Here is a 27595-nt window from a genome sequence, read left to right on the forward strand (position 1 = left end):
AAGCACTTTAAAGGAAAAGAGAAATGGCCTTATTTTTCAAATCTCCATTTCTTTCTTAAGTGGGTGCTGTATATAGGTGCCTTGAGTCCTGTCATCCTTACTGCATCATAGCTTTATGTTTTTGCCTGTTTGCAGTGGTGGGAGTTGGGTAGGGGGGGCTTTACCTCAGCACTGAAGTTTAGTAAGCCTATTTGATATTTCTTCTCCAAACACTGCCAAGCTCTCAATAAACATGTTCACATCAGCTATTTCATAGGTGTGGCTTGAGATTGTCGTGTGGATGGAGATTGGGTTTTTTGGCACATGGCCCTGTTTAATTGCCTACATGCCCTCAGGTATGGATGGATCTGTCAGTGAAATGAATGGGACAGATGGCTGAGGAGAGCTGAGCTGTCTCTGAGCAGTTGCAGTGATGGCGATAGCGAAGGCCAAAGTGAAAAGAGATGGCACTGATGGGCAAGTGAAGTCGAAACTTCTGGAAACCTGTTGTTCTACCTCCCTAACCTATGGAGCATGGGATGATGGCTGTCATCCAATGGTTCTTTTCAGAGTAGTTCATACCTTTATCCCACAGATAGGAATGTTTTCAGACTCAGCGTACCAGAGAGCAGAAAGATAGAGAAATCACTGCACATATCTAACCCACATATAAGAACTGGAGGAAAGCAACTTAGCAGTCCTCCCTAGCCAGGTCCTCACAAGTCCTGTTGTAGTGTTCTCTGACACCCACCTCTGGTCTGTTCTCTACTGGATGTCTCACCTGATTGCCACAAAATTGCCTCAGGAGACCTGCCTTCTGTAAACAGGACTTGTTAATTCTTGCTCTGCCTCTTGCAGCAGCATAGGACCTCTGTACTGTTACCAGATAGGCTGTCACAAACATGAAGGCAACTGAGTGGCTTTCTGATGTCACTACTTTTTTTCTGGGGCTTATGAGCTCTTCAGCAGCTCTGCAGAGATACGATTCAAGTTCCTTTCTCACCCTTTATTGTGGATCCTTTCTGAGCACCACCATCCAGCCAGTGTGGTATGGAAAGAACAGTCTTCCAATGATCCAGCCAAACCATTTCTACCTGTCTCTACCTTGCTGGTCTTGCCCCATTTCCTCTCCTATCCCAGAGAGTTGGAGTATGAGTTTCCTTTTGGAAGGCAGTCTGGTGCTTTCCTAGTGCAACAGATTGAGGGATCTGAGGAATCTGGGAGCAGTTTTGAACACTGAGGTAAAAATATACAGGGAATATTAGGTTTAAGAATCCAGGTGGGAAAAGATCCCTGGATTATTTAAATACCATCCAAGTTAAGGATACTTCAGAAATGAAAAGAGAAACTTAAGAGACTTTGCAAATGTGAACATCCAGATAACACAGTATGGTGGATTAATCAATCCCTGGCCTCAGAATCTGGAGATGTGTATTGGGCCATCTTCCATTTAAATGTGGACTGCTGTCTCTTAGGGTTTCTATTGTAGTGATAAAACACCATCTGAAAAGCAAGTTGGAGAGGAAAGGGCTTATTTGGCTTACATTTACATTACTACTAATTGTAGTCCATTGAAGGAAGTCAGGAAGGAACCCAAATAGGGCTACAAGCTGATGCAGAGGCCATGAAAGGCTGCTGCTTACTGGCTTGTTGAGCCTACTTTCTTATAGAACCCAGGACCACCAGCCCAGGGATGGCACTACCCGCCGTGGGCTGGGATCTCCTACATTGATTACTAATTAGGAAAATGCCTTACAATTGGATCTTATGAAGGCATTTTCATAATTGAGGCACCTTCCTCTCTGATGATTCTAGCTTGTGTCAAGTTGCCACATAAAACCAGCCAGTATACTGTGGTAACTAGGCTAGATCCTGAGAGTCACATCAGTCCAAAAGTTTGAGGATCTTTGTCATTTAATTATTTTCCTTTCAAACTAGGTGTGATGCCACATACTTGTAATCCCAGCACCAGCAAAGCTGAGTTAGGAGACCACAAATTTGAGGCCAGCCTGGGCTATATGGCTGTTTTTGAAACATACTGTTTTAAAAACAACTACTTGTAAATGATGTCATTATAATTTAAAAAATAAACTTATAAATAAAATAATTATGGTATATTAATATTCCCTCATTTTGTACATTACAATGCACATTTAAATATAGTGAGTTAAGTGTATTGGTTACTTTTCTATTGGCTATGTTAAAATACCATAAGCAAAAATAATTTCTAGAAGGAAGAGTTTATTTTGCTTACTGTTCTAGAGAGATAAGAGTCCATCATGGCTAGGAGGTATGACACCTAGAATGAGGCAGAGAGCATATTGGAAGTGACAAGGCTTTGAACTCTCAAAGTCTACTTCCAGTGGCAGCATTCCGCCCCCCCACCCCACCCCCCCCACCCCCCCAAAAAAAAACCAGTGCCACCAAGTGGGACTCTGTCAGCAGTAGTTCAGACTGGTCAGGCCTAGGCTAGGCTGGGCCCTTAAGCAAATGCTAGCTTGGGAGGTAGATATATAGAGGCTTTTTGTGAGTTTATAAGTAACACTAAACAATGACTTTTGGGGCTCTAACTCTATTCTGTTGGCTCAATATTGAATCATTGTTTTTTCATTAATTAATTCACTTTATTTCCTGATTGCAAGCCCTTCTCCCTTTCCTCCCAGTCCCACCCTCACAAACCCCTTCCTCCACTACCTCCTCTTTTCCTAAGATAAGTCTCTATGGGTACCAACCCACCCTGACACATCAAGTTGCAGCAGGACAAAGCACATTCTCACCCACTGAGGCCAGACAAGACAGTCCAGCTAGGGCAAGGGTATCCAAAGACAAGCAACAGAGGCAGAGACAGTTGCCACTCCAATTGTTAGGAGAGTTGTCTCACATGAAGACAAACATCTGCTGCAAATGTGTAGGGGGGCTTAGGCCAAGCCCATGCATGCTCTTGGTTGGTGGCTATATGAGCTCCAATGAGCCAAAGTTAGTTGACTGTAGATCTTCTTGTTTCCTTGACCATGCCCATCTCCCTCAGTCCTCCTCATACTCTTCCATTGATTCCCCAGTTTCTGCCTAATGTTTAGCTGACTGCATCTGTTTGCATCAACTACTGGATGAAGCCTCTCAAAAGACAGTTACGCTAGGTTCCTGTCTACAAGCATAGCAGAATATCATTAATAGTGTCACAGGTTGGCTTTCTCCCTTGGCATGAGTCTCAAGTTGGGCCAGTCATTGGTTGGCTTCCTTCAACCTATGGTCCATCTTTATCCCTGCACATCTTGAAGGCAGGATAAATTTTTGGTTGAAAATTTTGTGCATGTGTTGATGTCCCTCTCCCTCCACTGAAAGTCCTGCCTGGCTATAGGAGGTGGCCACTTTAGTGTCCATATCTCCAGCTGCTAGGAGTCTCAGCTAGACTTCCCCATAGACGACCAGGATCCTCCCTAGTCCTAGATCTCCTTATCATCCCAGAGATTACCCCTCCCATTGAATTCTGACCTCACTCCCAGCCCTATCCCACCCCATCTCCCAACAAGTCCCTTCCCTCCATCCACCTCTGATGTCTTATATCCCCTTCTGATTAAGATTCAAGCATCCTCCCTTGAACCCTCCTTGTTACTTAGCTTCTTTGGGTCTGTGGATTGTAGAGTGGTTATCCTGTACTTTATGGCTAATATCTACTTATAAGTGAGTGCATACCATGTTTGTCTTTCTGGGTCTGGGTTACCTCACTCAGGATGATCTTTTCTAGTTCCATCCATTTGCCTGTAAATTTCATGATGTCATTGTTTTTAATAGTTGAGTAGTATTCAGTAATAAGTGTTTCTCAACTATTAGAGATTCCTCAGTTCAGCTCTGTATCCCATTTTTTGATTGGGTTATTTGGGGTTTTTTGGAGTCTAATTTCTTGAGTTCTTTATAAATTTTGGATATTAGCCCTCTGTTAGATGAAGGGTTGGTGAAGAACCTTTCCCAATCTGTAGAATGCTATTGTCCTATTGTCAGTGTCCTTTTCCTTACAGAAGCTTTTTGGTTTCATAAGGTCCCATTTGTCAATTGTTGATCTTAGAACCTGAGCCATTGGTGTTCTGTTCAGGAAGTTGTCTCCTGTGCCAATGAATTTAAGGCTATTCCCCTTTCTGTTCTATTAGATTTAATGTATCTGGTTTTACATTGAAGTCTTTGATCCACTTGGACTTGGGTTTTGTGAAGGGTGATAGATACAGATCTATTTGTATTCTTCTACATGGAGACATCAGTTAGACCAGCACCATTTGTTGAAGATGCTTTCTTTTTTTCCATGGTATGGTTTTGGCTTCTTTGTCAAAAATTAAGTGCCTGTAGGTATATGAGTTCACTTCTAGGTCTTTACTTCTATTCCATTGATCAACCTATCTGTTTTTATGCCCATTCCATGTAACTTTTATTGCTATTGCTCTGTGGTACAGCTTGAACTCAGGGATGGTGATACCTCCAAAGTTCTTTTATTGTACATGATTATTTTAGCTATCTTGAGTTTTGGGTTTTCCACATGTAGTTAAAAATTGTTCTTTTAAGGTCTATAAAGAACTGTATTGGAATTTTGATGGAAATTGCACTGAATCTATAGATTGTTTTTGGTAAGACGGCCATTTTCGCTAGGTTAATCCTACCAATCCATGAGCATAGGAGGTTTTTCTATCTTCTGATATCTTCCTCAATTTCTTTCTTCAGAGACTTGAAGTTATTGTCATAGAAGTCTTTACTTGCTTGGTTAGAATCACATCAGCTTAGGGGGTGGGGAACTGGGAAGGGGGAAAGCTTTTAGAATGTAAACAAAGAATATAGAAAATAAATACTAAAAAAAAGTCCTGAGTTCAAATCCCAGCAACCATATGATGGCTCACAACCACTGTACAGCTACAGTGTACTCACATACATAAAATAAGTAAATCTTAAAAATAAAAAGAATGAAGCCATGAAAAATCTAGTAAGTCATCTTGTGAAAGAACAAAGTTTGTCATTAAACCAGCTTTATACTGAGTAGAAAAAAAAAGAATCACATCAGCTTGGTTAGATTATATTATTTGGGGGTATTATAAAGGGCATTGTTTCTCTGATTTTTTTTCCTCAGTCAGTTTATTGTTTGTATAAAGGAGAGCTACTGGTTTTTTTCTTTTGTTTATTTGTTTGTGTTTTTTTTGAATTTTTGGGTTTTTTTTTTCCGAGACAAGGGTTTTTTTTTGTATAGCCCGGGCTGTCCTAGAACTTACTCTGTAGACCAGGCTGGCCTCAAACTCAGAAATCCACCTGCCTCTACCTCCCAGACAAACAACAAGGGACCCTACTGCAAGCAAGCTGAGAGGGGAGGACAGACATTGAATGCTGTCTTCTGACTTCTATACTCAGTAGTACCTGCACACACATACTCACAGACACAATTATTTTGTAAAAACATACATAGCACATTTTCATCCCTAAATGGATAAATATGAGCATAGGAAGAAAATACGGGAGCAAAATCTAGTAGAGCACAAGGCAACTGCATGTCTTACATTTAGGACTTGTGGGATCACAATGAATGTCCTCACTCCTATTACTAGGTTTTCTGATTGACAACATTTCTCATCACTGACCAATTATCTAACAAAAACTGTGTGTGTGGCACATTATTTTGGCTCACAATTCAGAGGAATGCAGTCTATCATGGTGGAAAGGCAAAGATAATGGGAGAGGTTTAGTCTATACTACTGCCCAGAAAGCAGATACAGGGCAGTTCCTGTGTTCATCTCAACCCTTATCTTTTAAAACTGTCTCAGTGGATAAAAGTGCAAGTATAAGAACCTCAGTTCTGATACCTGTACCCATATGAAAAGCCAGGCATGGCCACATCCCTGTAACCCCCAGCACCCTGGCAGGAAGGGATGCCCACCTCTGAGCCCTAAGTCTCTGGTTTAGAGGTTATAAAGTGGGAAAATAATCTTTCTTAAGGGGAGGTAGGAAGATCTTAGAAATTGTTCTTGGACTCTCCAGAGCTGACCTGGAAACAGGATGAATTCTAGGGTTCCTAGAATGCACAAAACAAGTCACTCTTCCTAAGAATCCTGTGTGTGTGTGCAGAATCAGAATGGCCAGAACAGAGAGCACTAAGGGGCTGTGGCTAGGAAGAAGTCAAGTACCAAAATTAGAAAATGTTGCTACTCACCTGGGGAAACTAGAGACCTCTAGTATGCAAGTCTCATATTCAGTAGAATCAGCAAGCCCATTTATACAGAAATAAGCTCAAGCTGGACTAAATAGAAGCCAGCCTTAGTGGAGAGGAATTTCAGCACTTACTTTCCTGTGCATCCTCACATTCAACAGAGAACTCCGAGGACAGCTCGCAGTCACCATGGGACTGAACTTAGGTCATCACCCTGGGTGGCAAGTGCAGCTACCAGTTGAGCTCCAAAATTCTAGATTTTAATGGACTGAGCCATGAAGTACTCTTTGGGTGGACCTCAAGAACTGGGTCTTGTTAGAATCACTACCTGATTTTCTGTCTGCATTAGGCCACGCCAGTAGACAGAAAGAATAAGGGAACCCAGTAAAGAGCTGGTTACTTCCACAAGGAGGCTGGGATATGGAGGTCAGGACTTCTGGGGGAAGAAGTACCTGTGTGAAGACTTCCATGCCTGAACTGAGGAGGCTGATTGATATTAATCCCATCTCCATGAAGGTACAGGAAAGATCATGATGCTCTGTGTTGTCATGTCTTGCTCACAAATCTCTCTCTCTCTCTCTCTCTCTCTCTCTCTCTCTCTCTCTCACTCTCACACACACACACACACACACTCCACACACATACATTACACACACACACACACACACACATACCATACACATACCAACGAACCCCCTACCTGGTGTCCTGGAGAGAGAAGCTTCAAAGAAGGTGTCATACAATGGCCACTAACCTTCACTTGAGGGTACAAGCCACACCCAGCTGAATGTCCCAGCTGTGCTAACAGACTTAATCCTCTAACAACACACACCTTCTTGGCAGGTTATATTAGTTATTTTTCTAGTTGTTATTGGTACAGGAAAGACTAGGAGTAATAAATTGATATTAAAGAGAATTAAGAGGAATTAAGTTGAAGGAGCCCTGCCTCTAATATGACTCAAGACAACGTAGTACACTAACCAGATTGTTAGAAACTGTAGGAAGGAAATTTTGTATCTCTTACCTAGTGTAGGAAGCCAACCTTGACTGACAGGCAACCAGCCATCAGGCCCATCCGCATATCAAAGAACATGCTTCAGTCTATCCTACACTTCAAGCTACCTGATCTGCAAGTTTCTGGGGATTCTCCCGTCTCCACCTTTCACCTCCCCAAAGAAATAATGGGATTATACACAGCAGCTACCAAGTCCAGCCTTTACATGGGTTCTGGGGATTCAAACAAAGGTCCTCATGCCTCAAGCTGTTTTACACAATAAGGCCCCTCAGTAGGCGTCTCAGCTGAGCTCTCAGTTTCTTCTACATATTAGTAAGTGGTGTCAACCAAAGCAGAGGGGACTGCCACCGCAGCAAAGGTCATGTCCTGGGGACACAGGTTGAAGTTGCCCCAAATTCCATGCTCCAACATGGAAGCAGGTTTGTGAAATCTTTATAGTAACAGAAGAGAGCCAAATCAAGATACTTTAAAAATATGTTGGTGGAAACATTAGGCAAAGTAGGCATTAGTAGAGGTAAGCAAAGGGGGAAGCCTTGTGTTGCTAGGCTTCAGAGGCGATGTGGCAGTGTTTTAAGCTTTTACTTGGTTGGCAAGCTAGCACTATGTTTTATTCCAAGTGGTTTCAAATCTAAAGTCAAGTACAGAAAAGGGCAATAAGTTGCTCTTAAGGTGGCTAATGATGGTCCAAGATAATGTAGCTCTGGACTTAAATCATTCCAAACTCTCAACAATCTCCAAAGTTCCAATCAGTTTATTAGTCTTGCAGTCAGTCGTTCATGGAAGACAGAGCTTTGTTATGGGAACTTTTTTTTTTAAAAAAAATATTTATTTATGTGAGTACACTGTAGCTGTCTTCAGACACCCCAGAAGAGGGCATCAGATCCCATTACAGATGGTTGGGAGCTACCATGTGGTTGCTGGGATTTGAACTCAAGACCTTCGGAAGAGCAGTCAGTGCTCTTAACTGCTGAGTCATCAGCACTCAAGCCCTGTTATGGGGACTTTTAAAGGTCCTTTAGCCTACAAAGCCTGACCTGAGGTGAGTCAGCTTTGTCACATTAACTGGTGAAAGCAGGTCTCTGTCAGGAATGTCCTCTGGGCCTCAGGAGATCAAAGAATGAAGGGAACTGGCCAGGCTGGGAACTGGGGGGACAAAGGCCTGGAGGCCACTCTGGTAGGCACCTGTGAGGGCTAGTTTGTATGCCTTTAGAGGCAAGGGTGAAGAGGCAGAACAGTCCTCAGGTAGTGTCCCAGGCTCTGGTGCAGACCCAGGACTCAGGTTCTCAGTATACAATGTCCTGATCCCTGGGCAGGGCCACCTGTCACCACATATACCACAGCATCATGGTCAATTTGTGGCAGGATAATGATCAGTGGAAATGCTTGTGGAGAGAAAAACAATTTGGTAGGAATGATTCCTCCCTCCATGACAAAATTCGTAGGCAAGGGTCAGCCTGCCCTTGGGACTACACCATTCAATATAGCAATAGATCATATAGCAATATAACACATGGGGGTGGGGAGGGGTAAGAACAGAAGCAGGTGAGAAAGAAACTATAAGGTTTTGACTCCCAGAGAAATACGGAAGGGCAAGCAAAGGAGTGAACTGTGTTGTGGGGGTTACCTGGGCTGCTGCAGTTAAGCCAAGGTTGATGTGGGGTGATCAGCAGGCTGATTTGTTATTTTGCTGTTCCCAGCAGATGATGTTAATGGGTAGATGGTGGTAAGAGAGGCAGAGAGAAATCAGTTGGTCAGAACAGGAGTCTGAAGGGTGGAGATAAACAGACAACTTCAAGCGGCTTGAAGTCAAGTGCCAACAAGCAGAGCTCTTCCCAGGGCAAGTGAAGAATACCGTTGGTGTTATGAAATATAAAATATGAATTGTGGCATAACATGGTAGGAGGAATACCTAGCAGGGCAGTGCCCAGATGTTCCCCTGAGGAATCACACCATGCAACAGACCTAGTATAAAGATTGATCATGGAGATGGGAGAGGGAACCTGGAAAGGGGTAGAGGCAGAGAAAGGAGGGAACAGAGAGGGACAGAAAGAGAGCAAGAGAGGATGGCCGGGAACATCTCTGGGGAGAGAGGAGGGGAGGAAATAGGAGAAGGGAGGCTGGGGTGGTGAGCAGTCCTTTTTATATGATGCTGCTCTGCCATGCACCTGACTCACACCTGGTGGGGTGATGACAAGCTGTTGCTGGGTAGCCATTGGGCAGAATTGCCTGTAAGCCAATAGTTGGGTTTCCAGGTGGGCATGGGGCAGGAACTGGGGAGGAATGGTGGACTACAGACTCAAACCAGGGATGACTAATAATGAGAGCATACCTTGGAGAGTGCTGGGTCACTCAGGTTGGCTCCTGTCCGCCTCCCCGGCTTTCCTGACTGCAGGATCTTGCAATCTCCACTGGCTCCGTCCCCTGCCCCTTAGCTGTGTAGGACTGGATGGGAGAAGGGCTAAGTTTCTCGGGAGCAGCCATGGACCCTCTTGAGGCAAAGAGATGACTGACCTCAGCAACCCCTGCAGCCTTCCCCACTACTGCAGGTCTAGGAAGAGGCAGGCAAAGCCTGGTACTGTAACTTTAAGAGGGAGAGCCCATTACCCTGAGTTCACTACCACCGAGGCCTGCAAAACGGAAATAAAGCTCGTTGTGGGAAGCCACCACAGCACCTCTAACTGCTGACAGTGTGAGAACCTTCAGCCATGAGAACAGGCAGCTCACAGGCTGTCCCTGCAACAACTCTGGGCCAGACACAGACCCTGGTCCTTTTCTCAACTTTGCTGACTCTCGGTGTTTCTGCAGGTGAGTGGAGAGGCCAGAGAAGTGCAGAGCCAGGGGGGTGGACAGTGTGACCACTGACCTTCCTGTCTTCATTCCTCAGCAAGCACTGAAGTGTGGGTGCAAGTCAAGATGGAGACCACCAACCTCTCATCCTTCTCAGTTTGCTGTGGGGTCTTAGGATATGACCTCATCTCCATGGTAACAGTGAGCTGGAAAGGATTTGTTGATGCTGGAGAGACCAAACTAGCTGTGTTACATCCAGAACTTGGTACCCAACAGTGGGCTCCTGCCAGCCAGGCCCACTGGGAAACCCCAAACAGCGTCTCTGTCACTCTGACCCTGGGACAATCCAAAGCCAGAAGCTCCCTGGCCAACAGCACATTCTGCTGCGAGTTTGTTATCTTCCCTCATGGTTCCAGGGTTGCCTGTAGAGACCTGCATAGCTCAGATCCAGGTGTGTCTGGGGAGAGGAGGGAGAGAGGGAGGATCGTAACAGTGGCTGCCCATCTGATACTTTTCTCTGTGTCAAGGCCTCTCTGTCCCGACTCCAGCCCCCATTTTTCAAGCACACCTGGCGGGGATCTTGGGAACTGCAGGACTTTTCCTGTTTGGTATCATCTTTATACTGTGTCTCCGGTGGCAGCTGAGGCTTGGTGAGACTGGGTCCAGTAATATCCCCACAGCACTTGCTTAGGTGCCTTCTGCCCCTAACTCTGCCTCTTTTGTCTCACAGGTTTCAGTAAATCTCAGCCGACCCTCACCAGCACCCAGGCACAGATGCAGTCTCAGGTAACCCTTGAAGGATGGTGTCTGGAGCAGGACACCAGGGGTCCACTGCTGGACAGGGACTTGGGGTCTCATCTGACTCCTTCATCCCCTACAGCCCACCAAGACCATCCCTTGCCACTGGGGTGGATTCACCACCCCAAATCCCTTCCCCCATCCCACCATCCTCTTCAATAGCTCTGTATGAGGCAACACATGCCCCAGTGCAAATCACTCCCCACTAATGACCCATGCCAACTCCCATGCCTGTCTCCTCAGCTTCCGCACTTGGCCTCTACACACAGCAGCTTCATCTCCATTGAGAATGGACTGTATGCTCTGGCATGAGCGAAACTTCCCCACACAGTTCCAACTTCCACTGGCTGGAGCAACCCTGGAAAAATGCTCAGAAGTTCAACGACAGGTACCCTTGGCCCACTACAGACCTTTGGGACTTCTATCTACTGGTGTCTTCATCCTGGGCACCGGGCTTCTTCATGAATCTTGCTCTAGTCTTAGGCCTCTGATAAGTGTCATCAAACTCTGCTAACTAGGATGTGGTTAGCTGGACACAGGGGTGAGTGGAAGAGTATAATGAAGGCCCAGTTACATCCTGTTTTGCACACATTTCCAACCGCCCAGATGATGTCTTTAATAATGTCATTAAAGTGGTCCTTCTGTTTGGAACTTTAGCCTTGGCTTCTTTAGGAATGTTAAAGGTAGATTCAGTCCCTTAGGAGAAAGGAACAAGGTTAGAGCCAAAAGACACTGGAACTGAGACCCAGAACCTGTGGGTCTTGCTGAGGGACATAAGAAGTCCCAGCTCTCCTGGGCCTCCAATCCCTGTTATTGAACCTGGCCTCCTCCTGATGGACTCTCTGTGTAGCTGGGCTGGAGCCCTGGAACCCCCTGGAACTGATGTTCAGAAGCAGAGGGGGAGAGGGAACATGGAGGCCCCTTCCAACTCCCACACTTGTTCCTCCGACTCTCCTTTTATGATCAGGTAGATGGACTACTGGCCACTCAGAGGCATGTCATGGGGTGTTTTCTGTTAGCTCGTGTTTTCCCTCTTGGCCTCAAGCTTCCAGAAGAACAGCTCTGAGATTTCAATATATTTACAAATGCCTAGGCCAAAACTTGGGCCTGTTTGTCGATTATCTCATAATTTCACAACCTATTTGTTCTATTCTTTGTAAACCACATGGCTGGCTACCTCTGCTAGCACTAGACATCTGTCCTTAGAGTCCCCAGGGTGACTCCTCCCACACTTGACTCTATCTCAGAATTCCTGTTTCTGTACTGGAACGTCCACCTCCTTATTTCCTGCCTAAGCTAATAGGCTAACAGCATTTTTATAGACAGGTGATGCTTTCATACAGTGCAAGAGATTCTCTCCACAGAGGCAGGCAGAGAGGCCTTGCAGACACAGGCGTTGAATACAGGCTCATCCACCTGAAATTGTTCTAGCTAGGAGCTGCACTCCTCTGCAGGAGACAAGCACCCTGGGCTCCTGCACCATCCGCAGAGGAGACGAAATGAGTAAGGGCCTAGTGAGTCGTAAGGACCCTGGGTTTGGATTCCTGGGTCACTCTAGCATGGGAAACCACATAACTTGAGCATGTGAGAGGCTCCCCTTGCTTGTGGGGTACATCCAGAGGCTGAGGAAGCCTTAGGAGCATGAAGATTGCAAACAGGGAGGCTGAGCTGTTGTTCAGCCTGTTTAGGCTTCAATGCCCTTGAACCAAGCCTGAAAGACAGAGAAACTTGGGAACCTGGACAGGGCAGAGAATTAAGAGGTCTCTTAAGGGAAAAACTGAGTATAAGCATTCCTGGTGGGCAGGGGTTTCCACATGCACCCCTGGAAACCTTGCGAGTGGTCTTGTCCCTACAGGTGACGACTAGCCCCACTGCTGAGGGGCCAGATGGTCCCCACAGGGCCATAGCATGAGAATCCTAGAAGTCATTGACAAGGGGATAACCTCAAAGTAGCTGTGAGTCAGGGCAGGGTGACCTAGAATTCATAGCCCTGCCCTATGCTGGGATGGGAAACTGGACCATTCCCAGCCACCGTCCAGAAGCTGCCACTGACAAGGTCAGAGAAGGGGAACCCATGCTGGAAAAAGGGAGTCCCCTGTTTTGAGCTCAAGCTCAGATGAGCGAGCTATCTGGACATGGTAGACTTTGACTTTAGGTAGCAAGGTTTCCCAACATCTCTCCCTGTTTTATTTATAATGGAGAGGTGTCATAGTCACCCTCAGCCTCTATGTTGGGAACAGTTTGGAACTGAGCTAGAACCCAGTTGGCAGTGATTGTTGAAATGCTACTTATATCTGCTGTTTTAAAAATTGGATGGGGCGGGGTGCCAGGAGGAGAGCTCTGATGGCCAGTACAGGGCCAAGGAGGAGAAGCAGCCAAGCCACAAGGGGGTTTGAGTACCATGAGGTTGGGGTGCTAAACACATAGCATGCTTGGGGATTCCCAGTGGAGACGAGCATTTGTATGTCTTGTTCTACCAGATTTGTTAACCTAGAAACAGCATTCCTTTCCCAACACAATGCAGGCCTCTCACTGCTGGGCAGTCCTCAAGCCCAGAGCAACTCCCACTAGGAAGTTTATCTGTTGTTGAAGGTTGAAGGGACTCAAGACTGTCCATAGTGGAAGCTATGGCCTGGTCAAGCTTGTCCTGGAAGTCTCTGGCCAGATGGCATGTGTGGGCTGTTCCAGCTGCTCTCCTGGCACGCAGTAAGACTGCGGGTCCCAGTCTGAGGAACAGGGGACGGAAATCTCTTTTCTTTTGGTCTCCTCCCAGCTGCAAGGCACACTCTTTAGGCTCCTAGAGCTAAGCCTGGGGAACAGGCATTGTGGGGGTGCGGAAGCCTCGGAAAGGGGGTTTAATGCAGTGGTCAATAGTGTTACTGCACCAGAGAAGAGTGGGGCAGGGAGAAGTTGGCAGAAGATCCACACACGAGGATTCTGTGGAGATGGAAGACCGTCCACGCGAACGTATCTCCCAACCATCCTGCCATACGTAAGTATTTCAAGAACCTAGTCACCTGAACTGGGCACAGGGTCAGACATTTGTCTTCCTTGGAATCGTGAACTTGCAGAGGAAGGGCCAGATTGTGTGCTTCTGTCGAGTTCATCTGAGCACACGGAGAGAGGGGATGAGGAATGGTAGTCATTCGAGGGGACAGAATTCATTATCTACAGTGAGCCTCATCAGCTCAGGCTTTGATGCCCCTGGATTTCTTGTCCCCTAGAAGACACCTCAGGTTCTATGCTCTGACCCTGTTTCAGGTTCCTCTCCCCTGCCTCTGCCTTTCCCCAGGCCTCCGAACTTATCTTTTCTCTTCCTCAAGTCTCAGATGTTTCCTTGCCACTTACTCTGCCCTCAGATCCAACTGCACTGCACTTCCAAGTCCTCCCCCTTCTTGTTCCAAACTGGCACAATTAGCCTATTCATCACGACATTGGTCAGACTTTCTTTTCATAGTAGTGGTAGCTGACCTATTTTCTTGGTTTTGTTTGTTTTGTCTTTTATTGACTAAGTTATTTATTCACTTTACATCCAGTTCACAGCTTCCATTCCCTCCTCTCTTCCCAGCCCCTCCCTCTCCTGTCCCTCCTCCCCCATCCATCCCTTCTCCCTTTCTCCCCTGAAAAGGGGAGTCCTCCCATAAACACCAGCCATCCCCAGCATATCAGCCTGCAGCAAGACTAGGCACATCCTTTACCACTGACGCTAGACAAGGCAGTCCAGTTAGGGCAAAGAAACCCAAAGGCAGGCAATGTAGTCAGAGACAGCCCCAGCTCTTGCTTTCAGAATCCCACATGAAGATCCAGCTGAACAACTGCTACATATGTGTAGAGGGCCTAGGTCTGTTTCATGCATGTTACATATGTGTAGAGGGCCTAGGTCTGTCTCCTACATGTTACATATATGTAGAGGGCCTAGTCTGTCTCATGCATGTTACATATATGTAGAGGGCCTAGTCTGTCTCATGCATGTTACATATATGTAGAGGGCCTAGTCTGTCTCCTGCATGCTCTCTGGCTGGCAGTTAGTCTCCATGAGCCCCCAGGGGCCCAGGTCAGTTGACTCTGTAGATTTTCTTGTGGAGTCCTTGACCCCTCAGGCTCCCTCAAGCCTTCCTCCCCCTCTTCCACAGGATTGCCCAAGTTCCACTCAGTGTTTGGATGTGAGTCTGTGCATCAGCTTCCAAGAGTTGCTGGGTGAAGTCTCTCTGATGAGACTTAATCAAGGCTCCTTGTTGCGTTTGTCTTTCTGTTGGGTTACATCACTCAAGCTATCTTTTCTAGTTCTATCTACTTGCCTGAAAATTTTATGATGTCATTGTTTTTAATAACCAAGTAATACTCCATTATGTAAATGTACCACATTTTTAAAATCCATTCTTCACTTGAGAGACATCTAGTTTGTTTCCAGTTTCTGGCTATTATGAACATGATTGAGCAAGTGTCCTTGTGGTATGGTGGCATTACTTTTGGGTATATTTGTAGTAGTGGTCTGGTATAGCCAGGTCTTGAGGTAGATCTATTCCCAATTTTCTGAGAAACCACCAAATTGGTTTCCAAAGTGGCTGTACAAGTTTGCACTTCCATCCACATAGAGGAATGTTCCCCTTGCTCCATATCCTACCCAGCATGAACTGTTGCTTGAGGTTTTGATCTTAGCTATTCTATTGTAAGATGGAATCTCAGAGTTGTTTTGATTTGCATTTGCCTGATGACTAAGGATGCTGAACTTTTTTTCTTTAAGTGCTTCTTGGTCTTTAGTGATTCCTCTGTTTAGCTTTGTACCCCAGTTTTTAATTGGGTTATTTGGTTTGTTGATGTCTAGTTTCTTGAGTTCTTTATATATTTTGGTTAAGGCTGACCCTTCTTTCTCCCATGGAACATCTAATACCAGAAGCTTCCTTGGAACAACCCACACTGCAGACCCTGTGAGCCTTTTATCTAGCACATAAGCTCACTGGAGATGAACCTCCTGTTCATCTATCCATCCCTCCTGTCCACTACCTCCTCCAGCACAGACCTCAAATTAAACACCAAAATAAGAAGCTCCCAGATGCAGGCCTGGGAGAAGGTACTAGAAGTCTAGAGACCTGCTGTAATTATAGACATGTACCACCATGCCTGGCTTTCTCTAGTACTCTTTAATTTTTTCACTGCCTAGCTCAGGTGTCTCTCTCTTTTGAAAAACCTGTCCAGGGGCCAGTCTCCTTTTAGAAATTGACCTGGCAAATCCTGTGACCATTTGAGTAACAACTTTGAGGCTCCTTCCCTGTTTCTGCTACCTCCAATATGGACCTGATGAACAGACACTGCTTTAGATGACTGGCCAGACTCCCAGGTGGCAGCCTGTTTGTGTGGATACTTCAGGGATGCTCAGTGGAAACACAAGTCCAGCTGCCAAGGTCATTGAGACTATGACTGCTGCCAGGTGCAGTAAATATGGAAAGTAGGTTCCAATGAGTGGTTCTTATCACCGGTGTCTTTCTGAGTCACTTTCCAAATGCCTCTAAACCTCGTAGTTGATCATTAAGAGACAAAAACATCTTTTTCTGGAGGAGAACACAGCAAATGGTACCTTTTTCTGGACAACTGTCTTGAGGTATGAGGTGGCTTCAGTCATGTCACTGACAGATCAAAGCTAATGCAAGACCTCGAATACATGGTTCACCAGCCTGGCCTCCAAAGTTTTTGATTTTTAAAACAACTAAAAGCAAACAAAGCCAGAGGTTTTTCTTGGTGTTCCACAGGTTTACCATCGTTGCTTTTCTTTGTCCATTTTCTATTCTTTCCTTCTCTGGTGATCTAGCTGGTTACACTCTGCATAACCAAGGTGTAGCTATGGGTGGGAGGAGTAAAACTGAGGTAGACAAGATGGCTCAGTAGATAAAAGGTGCTTGCTGCCAAGCTGGATAACCCTGACTTCTACAAACTGTGTATTACCCTTGTGGCTAAACAAAATGTGTATTACCCTTGTGGCTAAACTTCTTACCCTTGTGGCTAAACAAAATGCACAAAAATGAAGCCATCTGATTCTTCAAACAAGGGCTGAAGCAAAGTACAGGTTCTGGTATATGAACTGTAGTGCAAAACAGAAAAAGGCTCAAGAAAAACACATCACACTTGTGGTCTTCTGATTTTCTTCATATGGCATGGATACCACTCCTGGAAATATATACATTTGGAGTCAGTAAAAGAAATAGCCATTTTTCTCTTTACTAAAATCAGCACACTTGCCTGTCCTCTCTGTGGAGGTGTCTGGCTCTTCTTTTCTACCATACATCAGCTTGAGTTTTTCCTTGGTCATTAAAACTGCTCCTATGGGGGCTAGAGAGATGGCTCAGCAGTTGAGAGAGCTTGCCGCTCGTGCAGAGGACCCAGGTTCGATTCCCAACACCATCACAGTAGCTGACAACTGTTTGAAACTCTAGTTCCAGGAGATACGATGCCCCCTTCCGACCTTCACCGGCACTGGGCACATGGGGCACACAGACCTATATGCAGGCACAACACCCATATGCAAAGAACAAATGATTCCAAGATTTTATGAAATCAATTTTGAAAAACTACAAACAAGCAACAAACAAAAACTGTTCCCATCTGCACTGCCTGTGTTCTCCAAAGGCAGGGATGTGGGAGCAGGCTCAAACTTAGAATATTTTATTCACAACAAACTGAAATGTATAAGCTTCACTGTGCTTTTGTATATCCTGGCCTTTCATATGTCCATATATCTCTTATAACATTTTCGTTTTTCAACATTATTTTATTTTATGTGTATGAGTGTTTTGCGTGAATGTATCTGTTTGTACTGTATGTGTGCTATTCCCACAGAAGCCAGAAAAGGCACTAGCTCCCCCAGAACAGGAGCTACAGGTGGCTATGAGCTTGTGTGTGGTTCCTGGAACCAAACCCAGCTCTTTCACAAGAGCAGCCAGTGCTCCTAATCATTGACCATGTCGTCCACCCACTAAAACTTCTTCACAAATTTCCATGGAAGATTGTGACCTGGCTGAGTTACACATAATCATTATGATTGAGCGGGCATTTTTTCTGAAACAATCTGCTTCGTTCAGCTTTGTTTACTTTTGGCACATTGACAAGAGCGGCTCCATTTTACATCTGACCATATTCATACATTTTTACAATCCTGTCTTGTATTATTTCAGTGTCTTTCCCAGCTGACTCTTAGGTTAGAGCCGAGGGTCCCATGTTTCCTAAATGGACCTGTCCCAGATATTGGCTTAATCTGGTCCCAGGACAGAAAGAAAATGTTAGATTGAGCCATAGAGGTTTGACAGGGGGAGAGTTTCAGAACAGGCCTATCTGGGTTCCGAGGATTTGATCATTATTCATAGGTATCTTTATCTTTTTATTATTATATGCACTTATTTTTCTTTTTAATTTTTTTAAAAAAGTTATGTGCCTGTATATATGGGTGTCATTGTGTGAGAAGGTGCACATGAACACAGGTGTGCCAGAGCATCAGATGACCCAGAGCCAAATGGCAGGTGGTTTGTGAGCTACCTAAAGCGAGTGCCTAGAAGGAACCAAACTCCCTGTAGGAAGAGCTTCTGCTTCTAAAATAACCAGGTAGGTTATATGAATGTTGGTGTTTTAATCCCAGATGTGAGCTATGGGACTGCTACAGATGTTAACTATGATTGTCTTGTGCTCTTGGGGGCATGATTTTTGCCAGCTGCACATAGTTTAATTGTGGGGACTCTGGAAAGGGAATGAATGGGAGAGTCCAGAGAGGACCTGTGGCAGCTGGCACTCCCCACTGCTGTTGTATTTGCTATTACTGGACTGCTGGACTGCTGGATGTTCTGACAGTTGCTAGCATTTCTTCTAGGCTCCGCCCAACAATTACCTAGCAGTAGCCATGTAGGAGCCTGGCTCACATATAAAAAGACTGTTTGGGTCAGTCTCTATACAAATACTGTCTCTCTCTCTCTCTCTCTCTCTCTCTCTCTCTCTCTCTCTCTCTCTCTCTCTCCCTTCCTCCCTCCCTCTCCCTCTTTCTCCCTCCTTCCCAACCTCCCTCCCTCCCCCTTTCTTCTCTCCTTCCCTCCCCCCCTCTCTCTGTCATCCCCACCCCCTCTCTCCACAAGATCCCTTTTTCTCTTTCTCTTTCCTTCTTTCTCTTCTCTACTCCCTTCCCCACAGCTACTTCCCATACCCTAAATAAACTTCATTTCATATTAGACCTGTCTTATGGCTGGTACCACAGGGGGGAATTGCACAGCATGGGCCCACCAAGACATCCCCTCCTTCCACACCACGGCAGCACATTACAAAACATATCAGTGAGGAAGAATGAACTTGCCCCAGGAAACCAGATGACCCCAATCAGCAGGAAATAGCCTGTAGAGGTCCACAAGCCCTTCCCACTCTAACCTTCCTTCTCTCCAACCTAGTGGTGGCGTCTGAAGGGATCAGGGTGAAATAAAGAAGGGTGAAGGAGGTAGAGGTAGAAGAACCCAATAAAATAGTAAGGCCAAATATGCCACTGCTCCAGGGCTCTCGAAGAGCACTACAAACTCATGACCTCTTTGCTATCTCTGTCCCCACATGTATGTATTTTATTCTGTGTGGCTCCACAATCTTCTGTGTGTGTCTATGCATGCTGTGGTGCTTTAGGGAGTCAGTCCCTGGAAATGAACACAGGGCATCTGGCTTTGCAGCAAGTCCTTTGTGGTGTCTTTTTGTTTATAAGTAAAATAAGGGCATGATAAGATTCACACCCCACACCACCACTACTTTGAGTCCTGTGGAGAGAAAGCCAAGGGAGGGGAGAGAGTAAGGGATAGAGGCTCCCGTGATGCTCTAGCTAGAAAAGACTGTGTAAGCCAGGATGGGACGAGAACAGTGGGTGGATTAAAGATCTTTTCTGAGGACTGGGCTGTTCTGTGTGGGCAGAAAGGCTGCGAATGGCCCCAGGGCACTCTGGGAACAGGTGCTACATCTTTAGACTTCTCTGTCTTTGATCATCAAAACCCCAGACCTTTGTGTTCCAAAAGGTCCCTCCTCCCCCATAACAGTACCTTGACCGTGGGTGACTCCCAGGCCCTGTCTTTCAGCTTAAGGAAATATTATTAACAGTTCAGGATGCTGAGTCCCCAAAATCCCTCAGAGAAGCCACAGGCCAGGAAGGAGATCCTTTTGGGAGATTCAACTTGGCTCAGGGCACTGAAAGGAAAAGTGTAGTTCTTCCGTTTAAGGAGCCAGACAGTAGCAGCAGTGAGGTTGGAACCCAAGAGTAGACGTAGAGGCCCCCAGAGTCTGCCCTGAAATTGTTCCCAAGGACCAGCATCTGGCCCATGGCACCCCTGTATGCTTGCATTGGGATGACAGGGACCAGTATCTGGCCCGTGACACCCCTGTATGCTTGTATTGGGATAACTTGGCAATCAAGCAACTTTCTTCTCACAGCCCATAGGTGGTGGTCGGGGAAAGCCAGATGGAACTTAGGCATGGCTATCCCCTGGATTAGGAAGGCATCTCCTGAAGACCCTGCTTGGAGTTGAGGTGTAGTTCAGCTGAAACAGTCCTGGGGAGTGGTGGTGTCTGCTTGCAATCCCAACACATGGAGAAACTGTGTGTTTCTGGTCACCCTCAGCTTCATAGCCTGAGCTATTCCAGACCCCCATTAAAAAAAAAAAAGATTCTACTGACAAAGGAAAAGGTTCACCTGCCCCCTCTTCTAACTGAACTTTACATCCAAACTAATTTATCACAAAGATTCTATGCGGTCAGGTTTTCAGAGTACAGTGGACTTAGTGTGTCAGCAGGACATGCAGAGCCTGGCTAGGGTTAAGGGATCTGGGAACCATGGGGACTGTGGTGATGGCAGATATGAGAGAGAGGGCAGGTTGCATAGACAGCTTCAGGGAAGCGTGGACAGGGCGACCGATGCCAGGAAAGCTAAGGAAATGGGAAGTTGCCCCTGTACATCACTCAGGGATAATGACGTCACTTCCTCTGACACAATCATGTCTTCCTGCCCCTCGGCACGGTGGTGGCACCTCATTGTGGGAACAGTAGGGTGACTCTCTTTTTTTTTTTTTTTTTTTTGTTTTTTATTCGATATAATTTATTTACATTTCAAATGATTTCCCTTTTCTAGCCCCCCCCCACTCCCCGAAAGTCCCGTAAGCCCCCTTCTCTTCCCCTGTCCTCCCACCCACCCCTTCTCACTTCCCCGTTCTGGTTTTGCCAAATACTGTTTCACTGAGTCTTTCCAGAACCAGGGGCCACTCCTCCTTTCTTCTTGTACTTCATTTGATGTGTGGATTATGTTTTGGGTATTCCAGTTTTCTAGGTTAATATCCGCTTATTAGTGAGTGCATACCATGATTCCCCTTTTGAGTCTGGGTTACCTCACTTAGTATGATATTCTCTAGCTCCATCCATTTGCCTAAGAATTTCATGAATTCATTGTTTCTAATGGCTGAATAGTACTCCATTGTGTAGATATACCACATTTTTTGCATCCACTCTTCTGTTGAGGGATACCTGGGTTCTTTCCAGCATCTGGCAATTATAAATAGGGCTGCTATGAACATAGTAGAACATGTATCCTTATTACATGGTGGGGAGTCTTCTGGGTATATGCCCAGGAGTGGTATAGCAGGATCTTCTGGAAGAGAGGTGCCCAGTTTTCAGAGGAACCGCCAGACTGCTTTCCAGAGTGGTTGTACCAATTTGCAACCCCACCAGCAGTGGAGGAGTGTTCCTCTTTCTCCACACCCTCTCCAACACCTGCTGTCTCCTGAATTTTTAATCTTAGCCATTCTGACTGGTGTAAGATGAAATCTTAGGGTTGTTTTGATTTGCATTTCCCTAATGACTAATGAAGTTGAGCATTTTTTAAGATGCTTCTCCGCCATCCGAAGTTCTTCAGGTGAGAATTCTTTGTTTAACTCTGTACCCCATTTTTTAATAGGGTTGTTTGGTTTTCTGGAGTCTAACTTCTTGAGTTCTTTATATATATTGGATATTAGCCCTCTATCTGATGTAGGATTGGTGAAGATCTTTTCCCAATTTGTTGGTTGCCGATTTGTCCTCTTGATGGTGTCTTTTGCCTTACAGAAACTTTGTAATTTTATGAGGTCCCATTTGTCAATTCTTGCTCTTAGAGCATACGCTATTGGTGTTCTGTTCAGAAACTTTCTCCCTGTACCGATGTCCTCAAGGGTCTTCCCCAGTTTCTTTTCTATTAGATTCAGAGTGTCTGGCTTTATGTGGAGGTCCTTGATCTATTTGGATTTGAGCTTAGTACAAGGAGACAAGGATGGATCAATTCGCATTCTTCTGCATGCTGACCTCCAGTTGAACCAGCACCATTTGTTGAAAAGGCTATCTTTTTTCCATTGGATGTTTTCAGCCTCTTTGTCGAGGATCAAGTGGCCATAGGTGTGTGGGTTCATTTCTGGATCTTCAATCCTGTTCCATTGATCCTCCTGCCTGTCACTGTACCAATACCATGCAGTTTTTAACACTATTGCTCTGTAGTATTGCTTGAGGTCAGGGATACTGATTACCCCAGATTTTCTTTTGTTGCTGAGAATAGTTTTAGCTATCCTGGGTTTTTTGTTGTTCCAGATGAATTTGATAATTGCTCTTTCTAACTCTGTGAAGAATTGAGTTGGGATTTTGATGGGTATTGCATTGAATCTGTATAGTGCTTTAGGCAAAATGGCCATTTTAACTATATTGATTCTACCGATCCATGAGCATGGGAGGTTTTCCCATTTTTTGAGGTCTTCTTCCATTTCCTTCTTCAGAGTCTTGAAGTTCTTGTCATACAGATCTTTTACATGTTTGGTAAGAGTCACCCCAAGATACTTTATACTGTTTGTGGCTATTGTGAAGGGGGTCATTTCCCTAATTTCTTTCTCAGCCTGCTTATCCTTTGAGTATAGGAAGGCCACTGATTTGCTTGAGTTGATTTTATAACCTGCCACTTTGCTGAAGTTGTTTATCAGCTGTAGGAGCTCTCTAGTGGAGTTCTTTGGGTCACTTAGGTAGACGATCATGTCGTCTGCAAATAATGATAGTTTGACTTCTTCCTTTCCAATTTGTATCCCTTTGACCTCCTTATGTTGTCGAATTGCCCGAGCTAGTACCTCAAGTACAATATTGAAAAGATAAGGAGAAAGGGGGCAGCCTTGTCTGGTCCCTGATTTCAGTGGGATTGCTTCAAGTTTCTCTCCATTTAGTTTGATGCTGGCTACCGGTTTGCTGTATATTGCTTTTTTTTTTTTTTTTTTTTTTTTTTTTAATAAAAACACTTTATTCTGAGCCAAATGCAAGTGACCATGACATGGGACATGGATTAAGGATGCTTCAATAGCATGCTTTAATGTGGAATTAGCTGCATTAACATTTTATAGTGACATAACAAAAGAAAGTTATAGATCAAAGTATTTACTAAATATATTGATGGATCTACAAGTGAGTGAGCTATTAAAAAATGAGGGAAACTATACTACATAAGTCTCAGGTGCTACCTGAGCTTACCTTTTGAGTTATTAATAGTGGCCTACTAAAAACACATTTTAAAAGGTTTACCTGGCAGTTTAGGTACAGAGGAAAGCAGTGTTTGACTATAGGAACTGAAGATATCCCAGGATAATTTGATTCTGGATTTTCAGTGTGGCATTGTTTCTTTTTCTATGTTTCATCAGTTCACCAGTTCATTGGCTTCTACTGCTTTCTGTTTCTTTTTTTTTTTTTTTTTTTTTTTGTCTTTTTTTTTTATTTGATATAATTTATTTACATTTCAAATGATTTCCCCTTTTCTAGCCCCCCCCTCCCCGAAAGTCCCGTAAGCCCCCTTCTCTTCCCCTGTCCTCCCTCCCACCCCTTCCCAGTTCCCCGTTCTGGTTTTGCCAAATACTGTTTCACTGAGTCTTTCCAGAACCAGGGACCACTCCTGCTTTCTTCTTGTATCTCATTTGATGTGTGGATTATGTTTTGGGTATTCCAGTTTTCTAGGTTAATAACCACTTATTAGTGAGTGCATACCATGATTCACCTTTTGAGTCTGGGTTACCTCACTTAGTATGATGTTCTCTAGCTCCATCCATTTGCCTAAGAATTTCATGAATTCATTGTTTCTAATGGCTGAATAGTACTCCATTGTGTAGATATACCACATTTTTTGTATCCACTCTTCTGTTGAGGGATACCTGGGTTCTTTCCAGCATCTGGCAATTATAAATAGGGCTGCTATGAACATAGTAGAGCATGTATCCTTATTACATGGTGGGGAATCCTCTGGGTATATGCCCAGGAGTGGTATAGCAGGATCTTCTGGAAGTGAGGTGCCCAGTTTTCGGAGGAACCGCCAGACTGCTTTCCAGAGTGGTTGTACCAATTTGCAACCCCACCAGCAGTGGAGGAGTGTTCCTCTTTCTCCGCACCCTCTCCAACACCTGCTGTCTCCTGAATTTTTAATCTTAGCCATTCTGACTGGTGTAAGATGAAATCTTAGGGTTGTTTTGATTTGCATTTCCCTAATGACTAATGAAGTGGAGCATTTTTTAAGATGCTTCTCCGCCATCCGAAGTTCTTCAGGTGAGAATTCTTTGTTTAACTCTGTACCCCATTTTTTAATAGGGTTGTTCGGTTTTCTGGAGTCTAACTTCTTGAGTTCTTTATATATATTGGATATTAGCCCTCTATCTGATGTAGGATTGGTGAAGATCTTTTCCCAATTTGTTGGTTGCCGATCTGTCCTCTTGATGGTGTCCTTTGCCTTACAGAAACTCTGTAACCTTATGAGGTCCCATTTGTCAATTCTTGCTCTTAGAGCATACGCTATTGGTGTTCTATTCAGAAACTTTCTCCCTGTACCGATGTCCTCAAGGGTCTTCCCCAGTTTCTTTTCTATTAGCTTCAGAGTGTCTGGCTTTATGTGGAGGTCCTTGATCCATTTGGATTTGAGCTTAGTACAAGGAGACAAGGATGGATCAATTCGCATTCTTCTGCATGCTGACCTCCAGTTGAACCAGCACCATTTGTTGAAAAGGCTATCTTTTTTCCATTGGATGTTTTCAGCCTCTTTGTCGAGGATCAAGTGGCCATAGGTGTGTGGGTTCATTTCTGGATCTTCAATCCTGTTCCATTGATCCTCCTGCCTGTCACTGTACCAATACCATGCAGTTTTTAACACTATTGCTCTGTAGTATTGCTTGAGGTCAGGGATACTGATTCCCCCAGATTTTCTTTTGTTGCTGAGAATAGTTTTAGCTATCCTGGGTTTTTTGTTGTTCCAGATGAATTTGATAATTGCTCTTTCTAACTCTGTGAAGAATTGAGTTGGGATTTTGATGGGTATTGCATTGAATCTGTATAGTGCTTTAGGCAAAATGGCCATTTTAACTATATTGATTCTACCGATCCATGAGCATGGGAGGTTTTCCCATTTTTTGAGGTCTTCTTCCATTTCCTTCTTCAGAGTCTTGAAGTTCTTGCCATACAGATCTTTCGCATGTTTGGTAAGAGTCACCCCAAGATACTTTATACTGTTTGTGGCTATTGTGAAGGGGGTCATTTCCCTAATTTCTTTCTCAGCCTGCTTATCCTTTGAGTATAGGAAGGCCACTGATTTGCTTGAGTTGATTTTGTAACCTGCCACTTTGCTGAAGTTGTTTATCAGCTGTAGGAGCTCTCTAGTGGAGTTCTTTGGGTCACTTAGGTAGACGATCATGTCGTCTGCAAATAATGATAGTTTGACTTCCTCCTTTCCAATTTGTATCCCTTTGACCTCCTTATGTTGTCGAATTGCCCGAGCTAGTACCTCAAGTACAATATTGAAAAGATAAGGAGAAAGGGGGCAGCCTTGTCTGGTCCCTGATTTCAGTGGGATTGCTTCAAGTTTCTCTCCATTTAGTTTGATGCTGGCTACCGGTTTGCTGTATATTGCTTTTACTATGTTTAGGTATGGGCCTTGAATTCCTGTTCTCTCCAAGACTTTAAGCATGAAAGGATGCTGAATTTTGTCAAATGCTTTTTCAGCATCCAATGAAATGACCATGTGGTTTTGTTCTTTGAGTTTGTTTATGTAGTGGATTGTATTGATGGATTTCCGTATATTGAACCAACCCTGCATTCCCGGGATAAAGCCTACTTGATCATGGTGGATGATCGTTTTGATGTGTTCTTGGATTCGGTTGGCAAGAATTTTGTTGAGTATTTTTGCATCGATGTTCATAAGGGAAATTGGTCTGAAGTTCTCTTTCTTTGTTGGATCTTTGTGTGGCTTTGGTATCAGCGTAATTGTGGCTTCGTAGAAGGAATTGGGTAGTGTTCCTTCTGTTTCTATTTTGTGGAATAGTTTGAAGAGTATTGGTGTTAACTCTTCTTTGAAGGTCTGGTAGAATTCTGCACTGAAACCATCTGGTCCTGTGCTTTTTTTGGTTGGAAGACTTTCTATGACTCCTTCTATTTCTTTAGGCTTTATGGGACTGTTTAGATGGTCTAGTTGGTCCTGATTTAATTTTGGTATTTGGTATCTGTCAAGGAAATTGTCCATTTCCTCCAGATTCTCCAGTTGTGTTGAGTACAGGCTCTTGTAGTAGGATCTGATGATTTTTTGGATTTCCTCAGTTTCCGTTGTTATGTCTCCCTTTTCATTTCTAAGTTTGTTAATTTGGATACTTTCTCTGTGCCCTTTTGTCAGTCTGGCTAAGGGTTTATCTATCTTGTTGATTTTCTCAAAGAACCAGCTCCTAGTTTTGTTGATTTTTTGTATGGTTCTCTTTGTTTCTACTTGATTGATTTCGGCCCTGAGTTTGATGATTTCCTGCCTTCTACTCCTCCTGGGTGAAATAGCTTCTTTTTGTTCTAGGGCTTTCAGGTGTGTCATTAAGTTGGTAATGTATGCTCTCTCCATTTTCTTTTTGGAGGCACTCAGGGCTATGAGTTTTCCTCTTAGCACTGCTTTCATTGTGTCCCATAGATTTGGGTATGTTGTGTTTTCATTTTCATTGTGTTCTAAAAAGTCTTTAATTTCTTTCTTTATTTCTTCCTTGACCAAGGTGTCATTGAGTAGAGTATTGTCCAATTTCCACGTGTATGTGGGTTTTCTGTTGTTTCTGTTGCTATTGAAGACCACTTTTATTCCATAGTGATCAGATAGGAGGCATGGGATTAGTTCTATCTTTTTATATTTGTTGAGGTCTGTCTTGTGACCAATTATATGGTCGATTTTGGAGAAGGTACCATGAGGTGCTGAAAAAAAGGTATATTCTTTTGTTTTAGGATAGAATGTTCTATATATATCAGTTAAATCTAATTGGTCCAAAGCTTCAATTAGTTTCATTGTGTCCTTGTTTAGTTTCTGTTTTCCTGATCGGTCCATTGAGGAAAGTGCAGTGTTGAAGTCACCCACAATTATTGTGTTAGGTGCAATGTGTGCTTTGAGTTTTAATAAAGTTTCTTTTATGAAAGAGGGTGCCCTTGCATTTGGAGCATAGATGTTCAGGATTGAGAGTTCTTCTTGTTGTATTTTTCCTTTGACCAGCAAGAAGTGTCCCTCAGAGTCTCTTTTGATGACTTTGGGTTGAAAGTCAATTTTATCTGATATTAAAATGGCTACTCCAGCTTGTTTCCTGAGACCATTTGCTTGTAAAATTGTCTTCCAGCCTTTTACTCTAAGGTAGTGTTTGTCTTTGACCCTGAGGTGTGTTTCCTGTAAGCAGCAAAATGTAGGGTCCTGTTTACGTATCCAGTCAGTTAGTCTGTGTCTTTTTATTGGGGCATTGAGTCCATTGATGTTAAGAGATATTAAGGAATAGTGATTGTTACTTCCTATCATTTTTGACGTTATTTTT

At 44.3% G+C, this 27595-nt stretch overlaps 1 protein-coding gene and 1 pseudogene across 1 annotated transcript; both read left to right on the forward strand.

The window, feature by feature from the left end:
• Window positions 1-9828: 9828 nt before the first annotated feature.
• On the forward strand, window positions 9829-11410 carry Pvrig (PVR related immunoglobulin domain containing). Its single transcript, XM_052168096.1, has 5 exons — window positions 9829-9974; window positions 10054-10407; window positions 10484-10606; window positions 10687-10742; window positions 10998-11410. The coding sequence occupies exons 1-5, from the start codon at window positions 9875-9877 to the stop codon at window positions 11064-11066; spliced, it is 702 nt and encodes a 233-aa protein (XP_052024056.1). The 5' UTR covers window positions 9829-9874; the 3' UTR covers window positions 11067-11410.
• A 94-nt stretch (window positions 11411-11504) lies between these two features.
• Window positions 11505-27595, forward strand: part of LOC127672490 (paired immunoglobulin-like type 2 receptor beta) — a 34087-nt pseudogene continuing 17996 nt past the window's right edge.

This window comes from Apodemus sylvaticus, chromosome 22 (genome assembly GCF_947179515.1).
Source record: "Apodemus sylvaticus chromosome 22, mApoSyl1.1, whole genome shotgun sequence".
NCBI classification, from domain to species: Eukaryota; Metazoa; Chordata; class Mammalia; order Rodentia; family Muridae; genus Apodemus; species Apodemus sylvaticus.

What these genes read in the sequence shown, in the direction of transcription:
- Pvrig (XM_052168096.1), top strand. Translation starts at nt 9,875, where the DNA reads ATGAGAACAGGCAGCTCACAGGCTGTCCCTGCAACAACTCTGGGCCAG. An exon ending in GACTCTCGGTGTTTCTGCAG is followed by an intron (nt 9,975 to 10,053) that starts GTGAGTGGAGAG and finishes TTCATTCCTCAG; the next exon opens with CAAGCACTGAAGTGTGGGTG. An exon ending in CCGGTGGCAGCTGAGGCTTG is followed by an intron (nt 10,607 to 10,686) that starts GTGAGACTGGGT and finishes TTTGTCTCACAG; the next exon opens with GTTTCAGTAAATCTCAGCCG.